At 31.4% G+C, this 21,136-nt stretch overlaps 2 protein-coding genes across 3 annotated transcripts; both read left to right on the plus strand.

Annotated features, from left to right (window-relative positions):
* Positions 1-3,186: 3,186 nt before the first annotated feature.
* Positions 3,187-3,798, plus strand: LOC107619114 (large ribosomal subunit protein eL27). Its single transcript, XM_016321337.2, has one exon. It carries the CDS (start codon positions 3,247-3,249, stop codon positions 3,652-3,654), a length of 408 nt encoding a protein of 135 aa, XP_016176823.1. The 5' UTR covers positions 3,187-3,246; the 3' UTR covers positions 3,655-3,798.
* Positions 3,799-8,905: 5,107 nt separating this feature from the next.
* Positions 8,906-14,432, plus strand: LOC107616531 (plasma membrane ATPase-like). Of its 2 annotated transcripts, none has more exons than XM_088498281.1 (15): positions 8,906-8,947; positions 9,525-9,644; positions 9,755-9,853; positions 9,963-10,100; positions 10,360-10,674; positions 11,044-11,370; positions 11,451-11,570; positions 11,735-11,857; positions 12,118-12,226; positions 12,305-12,610; positions 12,764-13,278; positions 13,379-13,552; positions 13,646-13,828; positions 13,929-14,110; positions 14,336-14,432. In XM_088498281.1, the coding sequence occupies exons 1-15, from the start codon at positions 8,906-8,908 to the stop codon at positions 14,430-14,432; spliced, it is 2,850 nt and encodes a 949-aa protein (XP_088354407.1). The 2 variants fall into 2 exon arrangements, with proteins under 2 accessions (XP_088354407.1, XP_016173968.1); XM_016318482.3 differs by having other exon boundaries at positions 12,118-12,222; positions 12,301-12,610.
* The last annotated feature ends 6,704 nt before the right edge of the window (positions 14,433-21,136 follow it).

The following is a 21,136-nucleotide window of genomic DNA, read 5'->3' on the forward strand; positions in this document are numbered from 1 at the left end:
AATTGAAGAAGGGGCTAGGAAGTGTTAACCTTTAGGTGAACAAATTAAACTGTTGAGACACAGTTTTTGCAATGTTCCAAGCAAACAATTATAATGACATTGATGTTGGTTGAACACATTGAAGAAGATTCATTATTTGGGGTCATATGAGCTTAATCCATTTAAGACCAGGATTTGAATTTTGAATCAAATTCTCTGAATTTCATGTAAGCGCTTAGTGAGAGAGACATGCATAGAAATGAACACATGCCATGCATATGCTATTCAATGTTTCTCTTTCTAACTATCCATTTCTTCACATGGGATTCCATGAATCCATGTTATCCAAATATGGAACTCCTATAAAATTCACATGGTTTATTGATGAATTGCATTCTTTCGGGGTCTATTATTGAGTTAATATTTAATACTCAGTTTGACTCCTGAAATTTGAGGTCGAATTTAAATTGATTCCTAAAATTATAATTAACTCAAATTAAACTCTAAAATTTATAATAATATATAACTCACGTTGCCCCTGAGCTGATTTCTGTGAACGACATATTAATTTTGCACGTTAACTTGTTAATATTTAGACTTTTTACCTAGATTCTATGTAACTAAGACTTACTAGATCTCTTAAAAACTTAATTGACTCTCCAACATCCTCACGAAAATGATAATAACAAGTTCAATTTAAAAATTTTGTGGCTATGAGAGCAACAATTAAATTTCTAAAGTTCTAATAATAATTTTGATCACATGAAACCTGGGCGAGAAATCTAATAAGTTGCAACAAGTTAGTGTCGTCTCAAATCAACATGCCGTTCACAGAAATCAATTTAAAAGTTAACGTGAGTTACTATTGTAAATTTTGGAATCTAATTTGAGTCAATTATAATTTTAGGGATCAATTTAAATTTGACATTAAATTTTAAGGATCAAATTGAGTATTAGCTAGGCTATTATCACTTGATTGCAATATATAGAAAATATTATTATTATTTGGCTTCTCATCATATGTTACTCCTCGTGGCCAATTCTCATAATAAGGTTTTAAATTTATTATATCATGGCAAAAATTTGAAATTTGAAGTAGCCAAAGGTATCTATCCAAAGAGGACAAAACATTATATTTTCAGCCTCAAAAATTCAAAGTATTTGCAACCTTTGTTTTCTATGCATAAATAACACACATGGGATGTTATGGATACTTCCTTTTCAGTTCTCTTTGGTGATTCTATTGCATACCTAATTAAGTTTCAGATTTTGGCCTCTTCTTTGATCACACTATATTCATAGTGTATTGTTTCATTTTGATGTGGACTTGCAATAAATTATTAGTGGGGGTCAACCAACTAAAATTGAAAAGAACAAGAGAAGTATCTGCTGAATTTTGGAAAATTGACATTTGATATATCAGGTACATTGAATCACAAGGGTGTTGCTGTCACAACCTCTTTAATTCACATAAATCAAAACGGGACCAAATGTTGATATCTATGTATCCATCTCAAGTGCTTAAAGTAGCTGAGTAGAACATATGTCTTGATCGAAATCTTTTATTAAATTGAATTACTTGTGTGTAGCATTGCCTTGCCTCTCACAAATGTTTTAGAATTCATCATTTTACCTTGCATATGTTCATTTTAATAATTGATGATGAAGATATCGAGCTAATCATGAGACAACTAAAAATATCTAACTTTTGCCCAAAGATAAAAGTTATGGTCTAAATAAGCACTTAGTTTTTTTTATAAAGGATTTATAAAAGTTCAACAAATTTATACAAATTGTCTCTGCTGTCCATGGGTCATTCCACCCGACTTACTCGGGGCATGGGTGGCCCGAGTCACCCGACCTATATCTAATCCAACTTGCACAATAAGAAAGATCTTGTCAGATCCATAATTCATTCACTATTCTAAGGTGAAATAACTTTTTAGATATTAAAGAAATAACTGTATGCTATTACAAGTAATAAGATTCATGAGTTAGTCATCACTTGCTCTTATAAATATTTCGTCAGATTCAAGTATTTTTCAATCCCAACTCACTTAAATCTACTTAAAATTTTTGCTAATTTAAACATCAGAATTTTTTACAGATACCTCAACCATCATCCTTTCGTAGAATACATTTATAAAAACACAACGGTCAATAGAACAGCAGCGGTTCAAAACCGTCAGAAAATGCATTTGAATTTTCTGTTGGCCAAATAGCGACGGTTTCAAACCGCCGCTAAATCAATCGACGCCAATCAAGTGGTTTTCCAGCGGTTGTGCCAGCAGTTCAACAAAACCGCTGCAAAATCAAATGTCCACGCCTTATACAACAACGGTTTTTGAACCGCTAGTAATTCATTTTGCGGTGGTTTGCTAGTCCTCCTGAAAACTGCTAAGAGACAGATATTCTTACCTATAGGTGAACTAATCAGAACTTTTATTCAAAGGAGTTTATACCTCATATTTAGACTATATTACTTTAATTTCAAGTATTTACTCAAAGCACTAATGGTAAAAATAAAATACTAAAAACAAACGCATCAAAAGTTCATGTAAATTTTTCATGAGATAATCCGCTATTAATGGTACATAACTATACAAATAGCAATAGTATCATTTCACTTGGAAGAATGATCAATATATTTGAAGCATATTAGCCTAATTACCAAATTCTTCTACTTATTTTAAACAAGTTAAGAGATCCAAACTAAACATCGAAAGACTTAACAAGCAAGAATAAAAGGAGAAACAGTTTACTAACAAAAATGAGTTTTTTACAAATTTATTATGTTACAAAAATGTGGTGTGTTTAAAATTGTGAAAAAAAAAAAAAGAACGCAATACACTGTATATAATTTTCAAATAAAATCATCATTTTGTTTTTGTAAAAATGTTTTAGAAAACAAAATTTTGAACATGCAAAATTGCAAATGTGTTTGAACTTTGAACAGATTATCTACATAGTAAACAAACTAACTAATTAGTCCAAACTTTCCTATTTTAATTTCTCTTTTAGTTTTTTTATACTGGGCCACTTTTGTTTTGGTCAAGTACTGGGCCGCTAAAATCGTTGCAACAAAATAGAAGCCCATATATTTTTGTGAAAAGCATCAAATTGGGCCTAGTCTTTCCACAAAGGCCCAATCCTCTACAAATGCCTTCACCTAGGGTTTTAATTCCTAATTTATATATATTCATTACTTGCCTCCATAACCACGAACCCTAGAAACAAATCTAGCGGAGGAGGAGGAAGGAGGAGAAGATGGTGAAGTTCTTGAAGCCGAACAAAGCGGTTATTGTTTTGCAAGGCCGTTACGCCGGTCGGAAAGCCGTCATCATACGCGCCTTCGACGACGGCACGCGCGACCGTCCCTACGGCCACTGCCTTGTCGCTGGGATCAAGAAGTATCCTTCGAAGGTTGTGAAGAGAGACTCCGCCAAGAAGACGGCGAAGAAGTCGCGCGTGAAGGCGTTCGTTAAGATGGTTAACTACCAGCACGTGATGCCCACGCGCTACACTCTCGACGTGGATTTGAAGGACGCCGTTACTGCCGAGTCGCTTCAGTCGAAGGACAAGAAGGTTGCGGCGCTTAAAGAGACGAAGAAGAGGCTCGAGGAGAGGTTCAAAACCGGTAAAAACCGTTGGTTCTTCACCAAGCTTAGGTTCTGAGGGATTCGCTTAAACGGTGTCGTTTTATCTTTTTCTTTAATTTTGATGCTTTTTTATATCCGGATCTGTTTGGATTTCTAAAGGTTCATTTTCGAGATTATGTTAATCAAACACTGCGTTTTATCAAAGTTCTAGATTCTATTAGTTAGTTGTGGTTGTTGAATCTAATTTGCTGGAGGTATTTAATTTAGTTAAAATTTTGTTTAGATTAATTTTGAATTCTAGGGGTTTAGGCTTTGGTTTGATATGGCATTGGATTTGTTATGAAAATGAGGTCATGAGGATGATAAATTTTGTAGTTAATAGCTGCAAAATCACAGAAAATTTTTAAAGTTTGATCAGCGTGTATTTGAAAGCTTATTTGGATATAGATAGAAAAATAAATAGATTGTGAAGAGAACGGGATGAAAATTGGGTGTAGACTTAGTGGAGACCTAAATGGGTTTCATGCTTCGTTTCCTCTTCAAATGTCACGAAAATTAATCACTAAATCAGGGCACATGTGATCTTAGCTCTTAAGTCTTATGGCAGTGGCATCCTTAGAGTATTTGATGGGTGACTCTTGTTTAGCATGTACTTTGAATGCAATCCTCGATGCTCTTGCAAACGAGTTAAGACTCAAAGTAGTCCCTGAACTTGCACTCGAACTTCAAAGTGATCCTTCAAAGTTAACAATTTTATGGATGAATTTGAGTAATTATTAACTTCAGAGATCACTTCGAGGCTTGGGGGCAAGAGCGGCTACTTTGAGACTTAACTACTTGCAAACTGCTTGAGGTAGAGATTTGGCAATCAAGCTCCAAATGTTGTTTGGTGTGGGCTGAAAGCCTGAAATAAATATATGATTATGTTATGACACTAACATTACACAATTTTTCAATGAGATTCATAAAAATGAATAAATTCTAATATGATAATAATACAAGGTTGAATGCCAACGAGCGTCTAGGGTACGAATTTTATTTCTAACTTTAGAAAAAAAAATACAAGGTTTAATGTTCAGATGAATTTTTAACCAAAATTAAATTCTAGGCATAATAGACTAAAAATTGTTTTTAAATTTAAATAACTAAAAATTCAAATATATTTTTTTATACTTTTGAAAATATAAAATGTAATTTTTCAATATTTGAAAAATTTTATCACTAAAATTGAAGTTGTATTGGATCGAAATACCACTTTATATTCATATAACAAAAAGTCAAGCCATTTTTAAGAGAGTTTATTATTGAATTGTTTATATTTAAATTAACTTGAATGTTTTAACATATGACTATTGGAGACAGACAAGATAATAGGTACAAAGAGAAAAGATTCAAAGATGGATCTTGTAAATTTATGAAGACAAAAGAGGCTATAATAGTGTTTCTATTCTGTTTGGTTAAATTTAAAATTTCTCAATTTATAAGGTTTTGTATACAAAAAGTATATAATTTACATTTATATTTGTCAAAATTTATACATATAAATTAGTAAAATTTATTTGTTAAAGACAATTTAATGTTCTTATGAATCGGATCATATTTGTAAATTTATTATGTTTTTCCGTAAATTTGATCCGCATATTTATACCAAATAATAAATAAATAATATGTATGTTGTATTCATGTTCTATGTCAATTAATAATTAGTTGTTGTTAGTAAAAAATTTAAACATTTTATCATCACACAAAATTCTACAAAAATCTAAGTCACACTGACACAAAAAAAAAATTCCTGGGGTACAAGTGTATGTATGTGAGTATGTGTAAAAAAAAAATTCCTGGGGTACAAGTGTATGTATGTGAGTATGTGAGTATGTGAGTATCTGATAATTTATTAATTTATTTTCTTTTTTTCTTTTTTTATTTCTTTTATTTTTTATTTTTTCTTCTTGATAATATATTACTTTTCTTTGAGCATTTTCTTTCTTTTCTTTAAGTATTTGCTTTTTAATTTCAATTTTACTCTTTTATTTATTAAAAATTTTCATTTATTTTACTTATTTTTTTATTGTAATTCTTTATATTATTTGTCACGGTTTAATATCTTTGAGTATTTTTATACATTTTTTGACATAAATACTAAATAATTCTCGGGTCGAATCTACCTTTTTTCAAAAGAGTCGTATTTACAACCCGAATTAAGATATTGATACAAGCCTAATTTGACACATTATTAAAGTTACCAAAAATCAAATAAAACAATTATATTCTTTTATTTTTGTTATTTAACTAAAATTGGTTTAAAGGTTACCAAAAATCAAATAAAACAATTGTATTTTTTTATTTGACTTGATCCTCTTACCTAGGAACTAACCTCCTATCGTTACAATTACAAAGATAGTTAGAATAATTTTTGTAGTTAATTTTAATCCTTTACTAGCTAGTTATACGTGTTTAATTATCATGAAAAATAATAATACTATTTCCATTTTTTAGTTGATAATCATTCCATATTACATTGTATATCTGTTAATAAAAAAAAGTAACATTATTATTATTATTATTATTATTATTATTATTATTATTATTATTATTATTATTATTGGATATGATTTATAATGAATTTAATTTGAATATAAAAAGATAGGAAAGAAAAAATTAAATTTAGAATAATAATCAAAGTTCTGAAAATCGGATTAACTGTAGTTCAGTCGGAATAACCGTTTTATAATAAAATAATAAATAAATATACTAAGATTAACAAAAATTAACTATATTTAATTAAGATTAACAAAATTATTAACAAAATTTTTAAACATAATTTTAACAAAATCAGCATAATAATTAACGTGCTTTAACAAAAATTAACAGAATTTTCAAACTAATTTTAATAAGTTCAGCATAATGGATAACAGAAGAGAAAAAGCATTAAATGAACACGGCAATTCTCCAATTGCTTAATAACCACCTTTCCTTCCCAACAGCTTCAAAGTCATCTCTAGTTCATCCCACAATAATATATCAATTAGAAATTATCAAAAACATTCAAAATGGTCCGGTTTAATTCTCTAGCTGATCCCCTTGCAAATTTTTTTTTTTTTTAATTTTGTTACAAAATAAGGTGACTAACGCAAAGTCTTAAGTTGCTTCAGTGTACTACAAACACCGTTTGAATCAAAATCACACTTTGTGGGTAAAATAATAAATGCATTTTGTGATTTATTTTCTCTCTTAATTTTGGCTGTACATTGGGTATAACTATACAATAAAGAATCATCACTGAAGATGCAATTGGAGGTTGGAAGATTTTAGCCATGGAAATTATTGAACAAATCAAATCCAAAAAGGTAGATCTTGTTAGCTTACATTATATCTCATTAATTTTTTAAATCTAATTGGCGTCTATTTGGATATAGATAGAAAAAATAAATAGATTGTGAAGAGAAAAGAATGAAAATTGGGTGTAGACTGTGGAGACCTAAAATATGGTTCACGCTTTGTTTCCTCTTCAAATGTCACATAAAATTAATCAATAAATTAGTTATTCGAGTATATTTAAAATAAAAAAATCATTAAATCAGTTATTCAGATATATGTTGAAATTAAAAATAAACATTAAAATTAAAAGTATGTATCACAAATATAAATTTGGTAGTTAAATTTAAAAAATACAATTATTTTATGAAAATTAAATTTTATGAATAATAGAATTAAGAGTAATGATTATTCTTTTAATGGTTTTTTAATTTGAATCACAAAAAATTCAGATATATATATTTTTTATTTTTTAAAACATAAAATGTAACTTTTTAATAACAAAATTGAAGTTGAATTGGATTGAAATACCACCTTATATTCGCACTCAAAAATTTGTTATTTATGTTCATTCATATAACAAAAAAGTCAAGCCATTTATAAAATAGTTTATTATTTAACTGTTTATATTTAAATCAACTTGAAAGGTTTAACTAACATTCATAACTATCGAAGAAATAAAAGATAATAGGTACAAAGAGAAAAGATTCAAAAAGATATCTTCTAATTTTATAAAGATAAAAGATAATAGGCTTATATAGTTTTTCTATTCTAATTGAATAAATTTAAAAATTCTTAATCAAACATTAATTAAGGAGACACTTGAAAACTATAGCTTCAGATTGCAATCGAATATTGACTTGATCCTCTCTTATAGGAACTAACCTCCTAAAGATCTGTTACAAATTAAAGAGTTTAATTACTAATATTTCCATTTTTTATTTGATAATACCATTCAACATTGTATTGTATAATTGTATGAAAAATTAGTAGAAAAAAGAGTGACAATGAAACTATGTAAAATTCTAAAAATAAAGTAAATCAATCTTGTTTATTTGGACTAAAAAACATATTATAGTTGTTCATTATTTAACTATCTATAAATACATACATATATAAAATTTATCTATAAAAAGCATAAACTTTATAATTATAATTATAATAATGGTAATTAATTAATTGTATTTAGCGTCATAATTTCTCACTTATCAAAGAATGACCTTTTCAAAATACATTACCAAAAAGAAATTAACATACTTAAAATGACGAGGCTAGCCAAAATTTTAGTTTTATTGCTTAAATTTTGCAAATGTTTAATCACATATACACAAAAGGAAAAATATTTCTATTTGCAATAGTTAAGAAAAAAATAAAAAAGAATTAATTAAGCACATTAATCATGTGAGAAAGATAAAAGTAACAAACTTAATCTCATAGAATATCTTATATTATTATTATTATTATTATTATTATTATTATTATTATTATTATTATTATTATTATTATTATTATTATTATTATTATTATTATTATTATTATTATTATTATTATTATTATTATTATTATTATTATTATTATTATCTAGAATTTGATCTATAACGAATTTAATTTGAATATGAAAAGATAGGAAAGATTAATTAAATTAAAAATTTATTTTATAAATATCAAATTTTTTTTTTGGTGACTTTATAAATATCAAATTGAAAAAACCTTTATATAGGCTTGGCAAAGGACCAAGTCCAATATTTCAATTAGAAGGAAAAATTAAACTTGGAATAATAATCCATCCCCCTACAAAATCTGCGTTTTCTGTTACAAAGTAAAGTGTTAAGTTGCAAAGTCTTAAGTTACTTCAGTGTACTACAAACACTGTGTGAAGATTCACACTTTGTGAGGTAAAATAATGAATGCACTTTCTGATTTATTTTCTCTTTTAATTCTTGGCTATACATTGATGCTATAACAATACAATACAGGATCATCACTGAAGGTGCAATTGGAGGATTTTAGCCATGGAAAGTCTTGAAGAAATCAAATCGGAGAACGTAGATCTTGTTAGTGTTCATTATATCTTATTTCTCTTTTTTTTTTGTTTCAATGTATTTATTTCTGCCTATGAATTATGTTCCTGTTTGGTGAAAAATTATGATTCCTCGTTAATCCTTATGTATAATGCTTTGAATCATTGGATTTATTTATTTATTTTTATTTTTGATTATCAGCTTTGAATTTGGCAATTTTTTTATATATGTTAACATTCTATGTCATTAAATCAATATGAAATTTTTTGCATCCTTTTAATCATGTATAGTTGCTAAAAACATAGCCAACTTGGGTTAGTCGAGTGGTCAGCTCACTCGTCCGCTTAAGCTAAGTGTTGGGGGTTCAAATTCCGCCTTGTTCATGCAGCAACCCATTGGCCAGCGGCAGATCCTTAAATGGAGCTCCGATCCGCGACGGATTAGTCCTTAGCCTGTCGGGATGGGGGATACCGTGGGCAACAGAAAAAAAAAAAAAAAGTTGTTAAAAACATTCACATCTCAACTATGTTATAAAGCTTTAGATTTTTATATTTTAAATATGAAGCTTTGCCAATTTAATTGTGATAATATCTACTTGCTTGTGTTCTAGGCACAACTACCATTGGAAGAAGTGTTTGAAAAATTGAAATGCACAAAGGAAGGATTGACAAGTGATGATGCCAAGAATCGATTGGAACTTTTCGGTCCCAACAAGTTGGAAGAAAAGAAGGCAAAGAATTAAAATCTTAAATCTTAGTCTGTTCTACATAACAATGTTTTATAAGATTTAATCTTAATGAATTAGACATTATCTTACATTGATCAAAATTTCAAATATAGGAAAGCAAATTCCTGAAATTCTTGGGCTTTATGTGGAATCCTTTGTCATGGGTTATGGAAGCTGCGGCAATAATGGCAATTGTACTGGCCAATGGAGGGGTAATTACAATATAACCCTTAAAATGCCTAATATTTCACTAGTTACTTAACTTTTGTTCTTTTTTACTAATTAATTATTATTATTATTTTTTAAATCATTCCTTAACAGGACAAACCACCAGATTGGCCAGATTTTTTAGGAATAATAGCTCTGCTTCTTATCAACTCCACCATTAGCTTCATAGAAGAAAATAATGCAGGTAATGCTGCTGCAGCACTAATGGCAGGTCTTGCTCCAAAAGCCAAGGTATAATGTAAACTTCTACAAAATCCAATATCTTGTTCTTGTTATAATAACACGAGAACGTTAGATGACTATCAGAATTTATTATTTTTAACTCACATTTTTAAACATTGAAGGCTAACGAACGGCTAAAAATAATAAATTCTGCTGATCCTCTAAGGTTCTTCTAACAACGTTATTCTAATACCAGACATATATGTATAAAATATAGTTATTATTTTTTATTCTAACAGTTTTGAGATGGTGTGTATTTGATTGTAAGGTTTTAAGAGATGGAAAATGGAATGAGGAGGAAGCTGCTATATTAGTCCCTGGAGACATCATAAGCATAAAATTAGGTGACATAATTCCAGCAGATGCTCGTCTCTTAGAAGGGGATCCACTGAAGATTGATCAATCAGCACTGACTGGTGAATCATTGCCTGTAACAAAGAATCCAGGTGCTGAAGTGTACTCCGGATCCACAGTAAAACAGGGAGAGATTGAAGCCATTGTCATTGCCACTGGAGTCCACACCTTCTTTGGTAAGGCTGCTCATTTGGTAGACAGCACTAACCAAGTTGGCCACTTCCAAAAGGTACTATTCTATCAAAATCTTATGTCAATTTTGATCAAATAGGTTCCTGATTTTTTTTGTTCCGTAGACATTTTTGTTCCTAACAATTGAAAAATACTTTTAAGTCCCTGACCTTCACAAAATTTGGACGAATCAGTCTCTCACGGAGGCATTTGGACGGATCAGTCCCTGATGGAGGCATTTGAACGAAAGGACTGATCCGTCCAAGTTTTGTGAAGATGAGAGACTTAAAAGTATTTTTCAATGGTCAGGGACAAAAATATTCACGGAACAAAAAGTTAGGAACCTATTTGTCGTTTTCTCCTTGGTTTTTTTTACGGTCTGATTTATTCTTTGACATGAATCTGATTGATTGGTTAACTTGTTTAGGTGTTGACAGCGATTGGAAACTTCTGCATTTGTTCAATTGCATTGGGAATGCTAGTAGAGATTATTGTTATGTATCCAGTTCAACATAGACCGTACAGGAGTGGAATTGACAATCTCTTGGTGCTTCTCATTGGTGGCATTCCCATTGCCATGCCAACAGTGTTGTCAGTTACAATGGCTATTGGTTCCCATAGGTTGTCTGAACAAGGTGCCATCACTAAGAGGATGACAGCCATTGAAGAAATGGCTGGAATGGATGTTCTATGCAGTGACAAGACTGGCACCTTAACACTCAACAAGCTCACTGTCGACAAAAATTTGATCGAGGTTCGTCTTATTCAATGTAATCTTCTTCGTACTCACTTGTATTCTGTGTCGACCTATCATTCATCTTGTTTGTATTACAGACTTTTGCAAAAGATGTGGACAAAGACACTGTACTTTTGCTTGGAGCTAGAGCATCAAGGGTAGAGAACCAAGATGCTATTGATGCTTGCATTGTTGGAATGTTAGGTGATCCAAAAGAGGTTCGTTACATAGCTTCCTTCTACTAAGTTCTTATATTTATATAATATATATTTACTTCTTTTCTCCGTCTTTATAATTTTATTAAATTTATAATTAAGTCTTGATGTACCAAAATATTTGCAAGCTTATAACTATGTTTGCAACTTTCTCTTGCTCCTTATAGGCAAGAGATGGCATTACAGAGGTGCATTTCTTGCCCTTCAATCCAGTGGACAAGCGCACGGCCATAACATACATCGATGCCGACGGTAACTGGCACCGAGTAAGCAAAGGTGCGCCGGAGCAGGTAATTTTAAATTTTTATTTATATTAGAGAAAGTCTAGGAAGTCAGTAATTTTTGTGTTTTGTGCCAACACTTAATCATAAAAAAAAAGCGAATAATTTCTCACCATTGGATGTAATCTCACACCATTAAAAACATTATTGATGGTCAATTGATAGTTACAAAACATAAAAATTGCTGACTCCTATCACTCCTCTTTATATTATTAGTTTCAATAATGTATAGTGTTTACTGTATAGCTCACATTGCATTTTGGTTTCAGATTATATCTCTTTGTAATCTAAGGGCAGATGTGAAGAACAAAGCTCATTCCATCATTGATGGTTTTGCTGACAGAGGCCTCCGTTCACTTGCTATTGCTAGACAAGTAAGTTCTGAAATTTACACTTTTTTTTTATATAAAAAAAAATTATGATTAGTTATTAAAAAAATTATCTTTTCTCAGGAAGTGCCAGAGAAGACCAAAGAAAGTGCAGGAGGCCCATGGCAATTCGTAGGCCTCCTGCCTCTCTTTGATCCGCCTAGGCACGACAGTGCGGATACCATCCACACGGCTCTTCAACTCGGAGTCAATGTCAAGATGATCACAGGTGATCAGCTAGCTATTGGCAAGGAGACGGCTCGCCGCCTCGGCATGGGAAGTAATATGTACCCTTCTTCCTCCCTCCTTGGCAATGACCAGGATGGTACCTTTGGTGGAATTCCGGTGGATGATCTTATCGAGCAAGCTGACGGCTTTGCCGGTGTCTTCCCAGGTAAGATGTTAATACGTATTATGTTAAACAGTTTAGTCAAACATTTAAGCAGTCATCGTAAAAGCATTAAAAAGAATTTCAAAATTCAATTTATTTTTGAAATCTTAACCAACATTACTTAGAGTGCAAGTTAATTACTAATGTTGGGTGTAGAGCATAAATATGAAATTGTAAGGAGACTCCAAGAAAGGAAGCACATATGTGGAATGACCGGAGACGGTGTCAACGATGCACCGGCACTTAAGAAGGCAGACATTGGAATTGCAGTGGCGGATGCGACCGACGCGGCGCAAAGCGCGTCGGACATAGTCTTGACAGAGCCTGGTTTAAGCGTGATTGTAAGCGCAGTCTTGACAAGCCGGTCTATTTTCCAGAGGATGAAGAACTACACAATTTATGCTGTTTCCATAACAATTCGAATTGTCTTGGGATTCATGCTTCTTGCACTTATTTGGAAGTTTGATTTCTCACCCTTCATGGTTTTGGTAATTGCCATACTCAATGATGGAACTATCATGACCATTTCCAAGGATAGGGTGAAACCATCTCCTACTCCAGATTCATGGAAGCTAAATGAGATTTTCACAACCGGCATTGTTCTTGGAACCTACCTCGCCGTCACCACAGTCTTCTTCTTTTGGGCTATTTATGCAACCGATTTCGCCTCGGTAAGAAAAGAATTATTTAAGAGAAATGTTAGGTGACTGATAATTTTTTTTTTAGTTTACTTGCAACACAAGAAACTGATTGAAAAAGCAACATTTCCAGAACCATTTCGGCGTAAAATCGATCCGAGGTAGCGAAACAGAGCTCACATCAGCTGTTTATCTTCAAGTGAGTATTATAAGTCAGGCTCTCATCTTTGTTACCAGATCAAGGAGCTGGTCTTATGTTGAAAGGCCTGGCTTGTTGCTTCTCACAGCATTTATCATAGCACAATTGGTAAGTTGTAACAAAAAAAAAAACTATTTTGTTTTGCTAATATTTTCTCCTTCAAAGGAGTTTCAAATTTAATCATATTTTTTTTCATGTTAGGTTGCAACATTGTTGGCTGTGTATGCAAACCTTGGCTTTGCAAAAATCAAAGGAATTGGATGGGGTTGGGCTGGTGTCATTTGGCTCTACAGTCTCGTTATTTATATCCCATTGGATATTCTTAAATTCATTATCCGTTATTCCTTAAGTGGCAAGGCATGGAACAATATTACTGAAAATAGGGTATGTAAGGTTAACATTTAAAGTGTTATATGCATTCTGAATTTGCATATATCTAATTTTATACATGCTAACCTTTTTTTTTTGTTGGTGTATGGTGTAGGTTGCTTTCTCATCAAAGAAAGGTTATGGAAAGGAAGAGCGCGAAGCGCAATGGGCTCGTGAAGAACGCACCAGACATAACCTAAATCCACCTGAAGCTGCAGATATATTGAACACAGGAAATGATTATAGGGAATTGACTGAAATCGCAGAACAGGCTAAAAAACGTGCCGAAATTGCAAGGTATATTATCTCTTAAAAGATGACGAAAATATTCTTTGGGTGTCCTTTTTCTGGATTCGGATGCTTGTACACCCGACTGTCTTTTTTCTTATCTAGATAATGTTATTTATACTTTTTTGAAGGTCTAAATATACAAAATTTGGTATGAATAACATTTTTGTATTATGAAATGCTTGCTTTTGTTATATGTCTTGTTTAAAGTTGAACCATGTTATTGTTTTGTAGATTAAGGGAGCTTCACACATTGAAAGGGCATGTTGAGTCTGTTGTGAGGCTCAAGGGACTTGACATTGAGACAATGAATCAAAATTACACTGTTTGAGTAAATATAGCAATTTCTACTAGGAAATATTATTAGTTATTAGTAGAATCTTAGGAAAAGATTGGTAGTGTTCATCTTTGTTGTCCTTTTTCCTTTACTATGTTAACTAGTCCTCATTTTTTTGGAGAGGCTTTGAAATAATCCAACAGTTTTGAGATTGTGCAAGACAATCCAAGGTTGGGTGCAGCTACCTAATGAATTTGATATGTTTTTTTTTTTATTATATATACATTAAATATTTTTGGACACCATATTGATTTAGCTTTTATTTTTAGTTTCTTATTTTGGGTCTGCATTGTCCTAAGTGGTAGTGAAATACTGGATTTTAAAGATGGATCTGTTCTTCCTCAAATGCAAAGTATATTTATTATCTAGAAATTCAACTTTGCTAAATTTTTAAAATGAGACCAAATTAAGAAAAAAAAAAAAGCAAAGATAATCTACATTTTTATTTACAGGGCACAATAGCACATATACATGGAGAAAATATACATTTAAAATCTTATTTGATTATTGGTGGAAGCTACAAAATCTGGAAAGGAAAACAGAATTTGGATCCTCTGAATTTTCAATTTTCATTTTAGAGAGTAAAGTGTGATCTCTCGTTATTGAATGATTTTTCTCTTATATTTTTTCTTGGCTCCACTTATGAAATAAATGGTTAGGATCACACTTTACCTTTTAAAGTGAAATTTAAACTTTGAAGAATTTAAATCCAGACAAACATGCTCTACATGCAAATTCCTCAACTCAGAAGAATCTTCTGTGTAGTAAACAACATCCACCAAACTCCTTAAGCTCCTCCCCACTCCCCCCTTTCTCTCTCTCTTGGGCTTTTCTATAAATGGGCCTATTCTTGGACCAAAAAATCTTAAATGAATCCAAGTCCAAAATGAAAAAAAAACTCAAATCCTAAAAAAAAAGCTTGGCCAATGAGCCTTGGCTCTAATAGCATATCTCCCCCTCCCCACCTCAAAGGTCTAGGGTTCAAACCCTAGAAAATACAATTGAGGAAAAATGTGATAAAATGTGTGAGGAGTGGTGGGTATGTTATGTACCTAGAATTGGGGGTTGTCTAATCCATTGGGGTACCTAGGATTAAGAGTTGTCCAATCTACCGACCTAAAAAAAAAAAGGTTGGATTAGTTGAATGGTCCTGTTTTGTGTATGTAGCAACTCATTGGCCAGCGACAAATCCTTAAATGAAACTCAAATTCACAACGTATTAGTTTTTGATCTGTTGGATTGGGGTACCATGAATAACTAAAAAAAAGAGAAAAAAAAAAAAACAATTTAAGTTAGTCGAATAATAAGCTCTCGCCTTTGGTCGAATGGTCAGCTCACTCGTTCGCTTAAACAAGTGTTGGGAGTTTGAATCCCGCCTTGTGCATGCAGCAACCCATTGGCCAGCAATAGACCCTTAAATGGAGCTTAGATCCGCAACGAATTAGTTTTTGACCTGTTGGGCCTTATATATGTTAAAAAACCAAAATATTATCATAAAAAATTATAGTTACCATTTAGGCCTTATTACATGACAATTATTTTGATTTTACTACTTTGTTATAGTTATATATATGGTTAATTTATCTTGTGTCCTAAAAACATATTAAGATTATAAATTAAATTTCTTTTATTAAAAATACAAAAAAAAATTTCAATACATTTTACATCTATTAAATAAAAAAAATTTAAAATCTTTCACTACTAATAATAAACTTAAGTGTCTTTACTATACATGCTACCTAAACCTATCTTTATCTCCATTGTTATTTCCAAAGAATGATTTTTGCTCCTATCTTCATTCTCATTTTTTAATATCTCGCCAACCCCACAGCTACCCACATTTAGATATCCCCATTCCTATTTACAATCTCTCATATTCTACAATATTTGTGACTTCAAAATTTTCTGTTGCATCTCTAGTTTCTACTTTCTATTGCATGCAAATACTTTGCATGAGGATTTGACACGCAAAGTGTAAGTAACATATAAATGTCAACCCAAGACTGGGTTCTATACACGTTACAGTTACAACATTTTAATTAATTTCAGCCCCGTACAATTTAACATTAGTAGTGCTATTGAAGATAAGTAGTGAAGTAGGCACATACAACTAGGCACACCTTCATCCCACATTAATTCACTTTCACTTTCACTTTCTCAAAACTAACAAGTCTTCGGTTCCTTTAAGTCTTGGGGATTTTTTGCAGACAAAAAAAAAAGAAAGTGAAATGAAAACAAAATCAATTTAGTTAACAATACATGTTAAGATTATTAATTAAAAAAAAAACATAAAAATATTATATAAATTAAATTTTTAATATATTAATAAATTTTAATTTAAAAACTCAAATTTTTACATGTATTTAAACTCAAACAAAGAAAATGCCTCTAACATTATTTTGATTATTTATGTGTGATGTGTCAATGTGAGAGTGTTCATAGTTGGTGGTGCCGATTCAGATATATTAAAAGGTTTCCCACTGTGGTATTTATTTCTCTTCTAATTGTGCATGCTACATTAAGTCTTCTACTCAATTTGATAACACAATCATACATATGGAGTACAGCAGCAAAATAGTTAATTAAGTGTCTAGCTGATTAATATTATATTCTTTATAAAATTTATATGATTTGTATTTTTATTTCCTTTATCATATATTTATTAATATTTTAAAAACTTTTATTAATATTCACTATAATATTTTTTTTGGATCATCAATCCAATTGTAAAACAGTGAATAATAATACTTCAAGCAACCGTGTCAAATTAATTCCGTCACAGCTATAGATTCATTGTATTCTAGGGTAGTTAATAATAACAATTTTTTAAGATATATATATATAGAAAACAACAATGCTAAAGAATCAAGAGGGTACCAGCCAAAAACCAACTAAATGTCTCTGATTAAATTCAAAATTTCTACGTGAATGGTGCTTATGCTAGACATTAGGATGTTTCTTCTACTAAGTATCAAAATGTTTCTTTTTCATACTAAATTGATGTTCTTTTATATATTTTATAAATTTTTTTATATACTAAAAATCAGGATTGTTGGAAGTTCCGTAATTTTCACCCTTATTTCTCCAACGTATAATTCAAAATTTTAATTTAGAGTGAGAAGCAATTAATATCAAATATTATAAATTAAAAATAAATAAAATTAATTAAATATAATTATAAATTAATTAAATTATTTATTTTTTGGCTGATCACCTCTTGGTTCATATACTTTCCCTATAGAAAATTATATCTTTTATAAAATCTCAAATATTTGCAATTATTTCTATAAAGAAGGATCTAATTATAACAAGATAAGGGTGTTTTAAGTTTTTATAAGAAAAACATAATGCATTTCTTGGAATCTTGGATATGTATGTATATAAATATAGAATCATAGTTAGTATCTTGCAATTTGAGAGTGTAAAGTAGCTTACCAAAACATACATGAAGCAAGTGAAGCAAAAATGAGATCAAATATTGTGATTGTTATAACAATTCTACTACTTCTTTTGTTTACATTGCTGCCTCTTGTAGAAGGTAGAAGGCCACATCACCAAAACAAACAAGAAGAATGGAAAAGATCAAGAGACAAAAGAAGCAAAAGGAGATCATCATCATCACCAAATAATTGTGACCCATTTTTCCTTTATCTATTTGAAACTTGTGGCCAATGGCCTTTTCCTATTTCTCCTTGCCCTCAAAACCCATTTGATCAAACACCAACACTAACACCAAAACCGCCACCAATAGTATATCAATATCCATCTCCTCCGCCACCAATTACTTACACACCAAGAATCACACCTCCTCCACCACCACCACCACCACCACCACCAATAGTCCAATATTTTCCACCACCATTACCACCTTCTCCACTGCCACCATTGCCGCCATCGCCACCTCCACCATTGCCGCCATCATCACCACCCCCTAAGCCTATTATTATTATTGCATGTCCACCACCACCACCACCACCATCACCACCACCTGCTGCTCCTTGTTGTCCATTGCCACCAATTATTATACCTTGTTGTCCATTACCAACTCCATCACCAACACCATCCCCACCACTACCATTACCACCGGCTCCACCGCTAGTCCCATCGCCGCCGCCACCATTGCCATTCCCCACACTACCACCGCTAGTAATTCCACCTCCAATGCCAATTGCCCTTGATCCTCCCACACAACCATCATTTCCATGGCTATCACCTCCAAACCCCTTCATCACCAACCCTTCTCCTCCAGTCGCCTTTCTACTTCCACCGCCACTTGTCCCCATCAACCCTTCTCCTCCAGACACCTTTCTACTTCCGCCGCCACTTGTCCCCACGTTTTGGACACCACCAACGGAGTTGCCACCGCAGCTTCCGGTGCTGCCGCCACCCATTGATCCATTCTCCTCATCACCTCCATTTCTATCAACACCAACACCAACTGTTCCAGATATTGTCATTCCTTCACCGGAATATCCAGGTAACCCTCAAGAACCAACACCATTTTTTTCAACACCTTCACCGGATATTTTGTTGCCACCACCTTTGGTTCCAGAGCTTCCGGATCAACCACCGACTTTTACTATGCCGGATCAACCACCGGCTTTTACCATGCCGGATCAACCACCGGCTTTTACCATGCCGGAGACACCACCGGCTTTTACCATGCCGGATCAACCACCAGATGTTTTCTTTGCGCCGCCGGAACTACCAGAGGGGCTTGTTCCTGATGAGCCACGGGAAGTGCCACCATCGCCGGAAGAGTTGTTGCCACCACCCTTAGGAAACTGACGAGTCCTTCCTTCCTTTATTCGGCTTTTTGGTTTTATGTTTTATATGCTTTCTCTCTTTTTTTTTTTTTTTTTTTTTAATTTCCGGCTATAAATTGTATTATATATGTGTATAAATAATATGCTCATTCTATTAAGTGTATGATATGGTGATTACAATAATTATAAAATATTATTAAAATTAAAATAATATTTTTTATTATTTAATAATATTTCTTAACAAATATTATTTAAAAAATTATCAAATAATAAAAAATTTTGATTTTAATAACATTTACATTATCATTATAAAATATAACCACATGCATATTAGAATTTACAATAATAATTAATGGGGAATCTAACTTTTCTTCGTGCTTGTGATTATGATTCAAAATTTCAAATTTCATTCAACAATACGCGGTGGTGTAAGATGTTGGGATTTGAAATTGTTAATGGTCAATTGTCTACTCCAATATATAATTAAAAATGTTATTTGTACATTAAAATCAGTTACTAAAATCAGTTGTTAATATATTTATATATAAATATACGTATAGTTTAATTTATTTTTAATGTATATTTATATTTTTAACATATATTTTAGACTCTAACTAATTTTAGTGACTGATTTTAATATACAAATAGTATAACTTATATATAATTATCTATATCTATTTGTATTAGTACTAATATATATTACTTGCTACTTAATAGTAGTTCTATTATTGTATTGTATAACGTGGAATAATGTTATACATCTAACTTTTTTTTATGAATTAAATCTAATTAAATTAATCTAATATAACAAAAATTAATTATGAGTAATATTATTCTAAATTTTATTGTTTAACTTAATTGGATTTGATTCATAAAAAGACATGTAATTATAAGATTACTCTATAATGTATTAATGTGAAGTGTGTTTAGTTATAATAATTGGATAATGATGTTACTATAATAAGCTTAATTTTGTTTTTCCTTTCCATATCTTAACATAGAGTCATAGACCTTGATCTTAAAAAGTTAAAAGAAAGGCTGATACCAAAACAGGATTGGCTTCAAAGTTAAGAGTAAGAGCGGGTGTAGTACAACTGTACAAGTGATGATGCAAGATAGAAGGTGACAACTCAGGTGAAAGTTAACTTTAAGTGAAATTGATACCTGAGAGTTGTTAGATAATTTGATTGATTTAACTAAATTTTCATCTAACGGCTCTCAGGTATCAACTTCACGTGGAAGTCGGCTTCACCTGACACCGGATAGAATTGGCTTGATAATATAAATAAAAAGTGTATGATGTGGATGTTTAGCATCTTGATGGAGTGTCAAAAAGTGCAGGCTGCCAATTGTTGATTACAGATTTACAATATTTATTGTCATTGGGGAAGAGGGAAAAAATTAAAATTAAAACTAAAAAATGTTTAGCTTATGATAATTAAAATTGAAATTGGAAAACTAGGCATCATGGATGCCTTGTTGAGTTTGAAGGGTTTGACTTGTCTTGATTTGTCTTCTATTGGTGATAAGATATTCGAATTCGCAACCTCTTAATTGAGTATGGGAAGTCTATGCCATTTGAGCTATTACTCATTAGCAAAATTTGAAAAGATAGGTGACTCGAACCCGCAACCTCTTAATTGAGTATGGAAAGTCTATGCCATTTGAGCTATTACTCATTGGCTAATCTGTCTTGTTATTGTGAATGTAAAACTTGCCTAGATATATGTTGAACTAGTGTTGTTACAAATTTCCTTATTATATGAATATGAATATGCCAACCTTGTTATATAAATTACATGAGATATTTTCCTTTTGTAATTAGGATTTGAATTCCATTTGATTCATGAGTTATGTTGCTACTATTAACATCAACATTCAACATACCTTATAAAGGACTTCATGCTCAATTATCACAATTTAAAAAAAATT

This window comes from Arachis ipaensis, chromosome B9 (genome assembly GCF_059453495.1).
Source record: "Arachis ipaensis isolate K30076 ecotype BB chromosome B9, ASM5945349v1, whole genome shotgun sequence".
NCBI lineage: Eukaryota > Viridiplantae > Streptophyta > Magnoliopsida > Fabales > Fabaceae > Arachis > Arachis ipaensis.

Excerpts from the sequence above, each read along its gene's own strand:
- LOC107619114 (XM_016321337.2), top strand. The coding sequence starts at position 3,247 with ATGGTGAAGTTCTTGAAGCCGAACAAAGCGGTTATTGTTTTGCAAGGC.
- LOC107616531 (XM_088498281.1), top strand. The coding sequence starts at position 8,906 with ATGGAAAGTCTTGAAGAAATCAAATCGGAGAACGTAGATCTT. Across the intron at positions 13,279-13,378 it reads ATGCAACCGATTTCGCCTCG|AACCATTTCGGCGTAAAATC; the intron begins GTAAGAAAAGAA and ends CAACATTTCCAG. Across the intron at positions 13,553-13,645 it reads CATTTATCATAGCACAATTG|GTTGCAACATTGTTGGCTGT; the intron begins GTAAGTTGTAAC and ends TTTTCATGTTAG.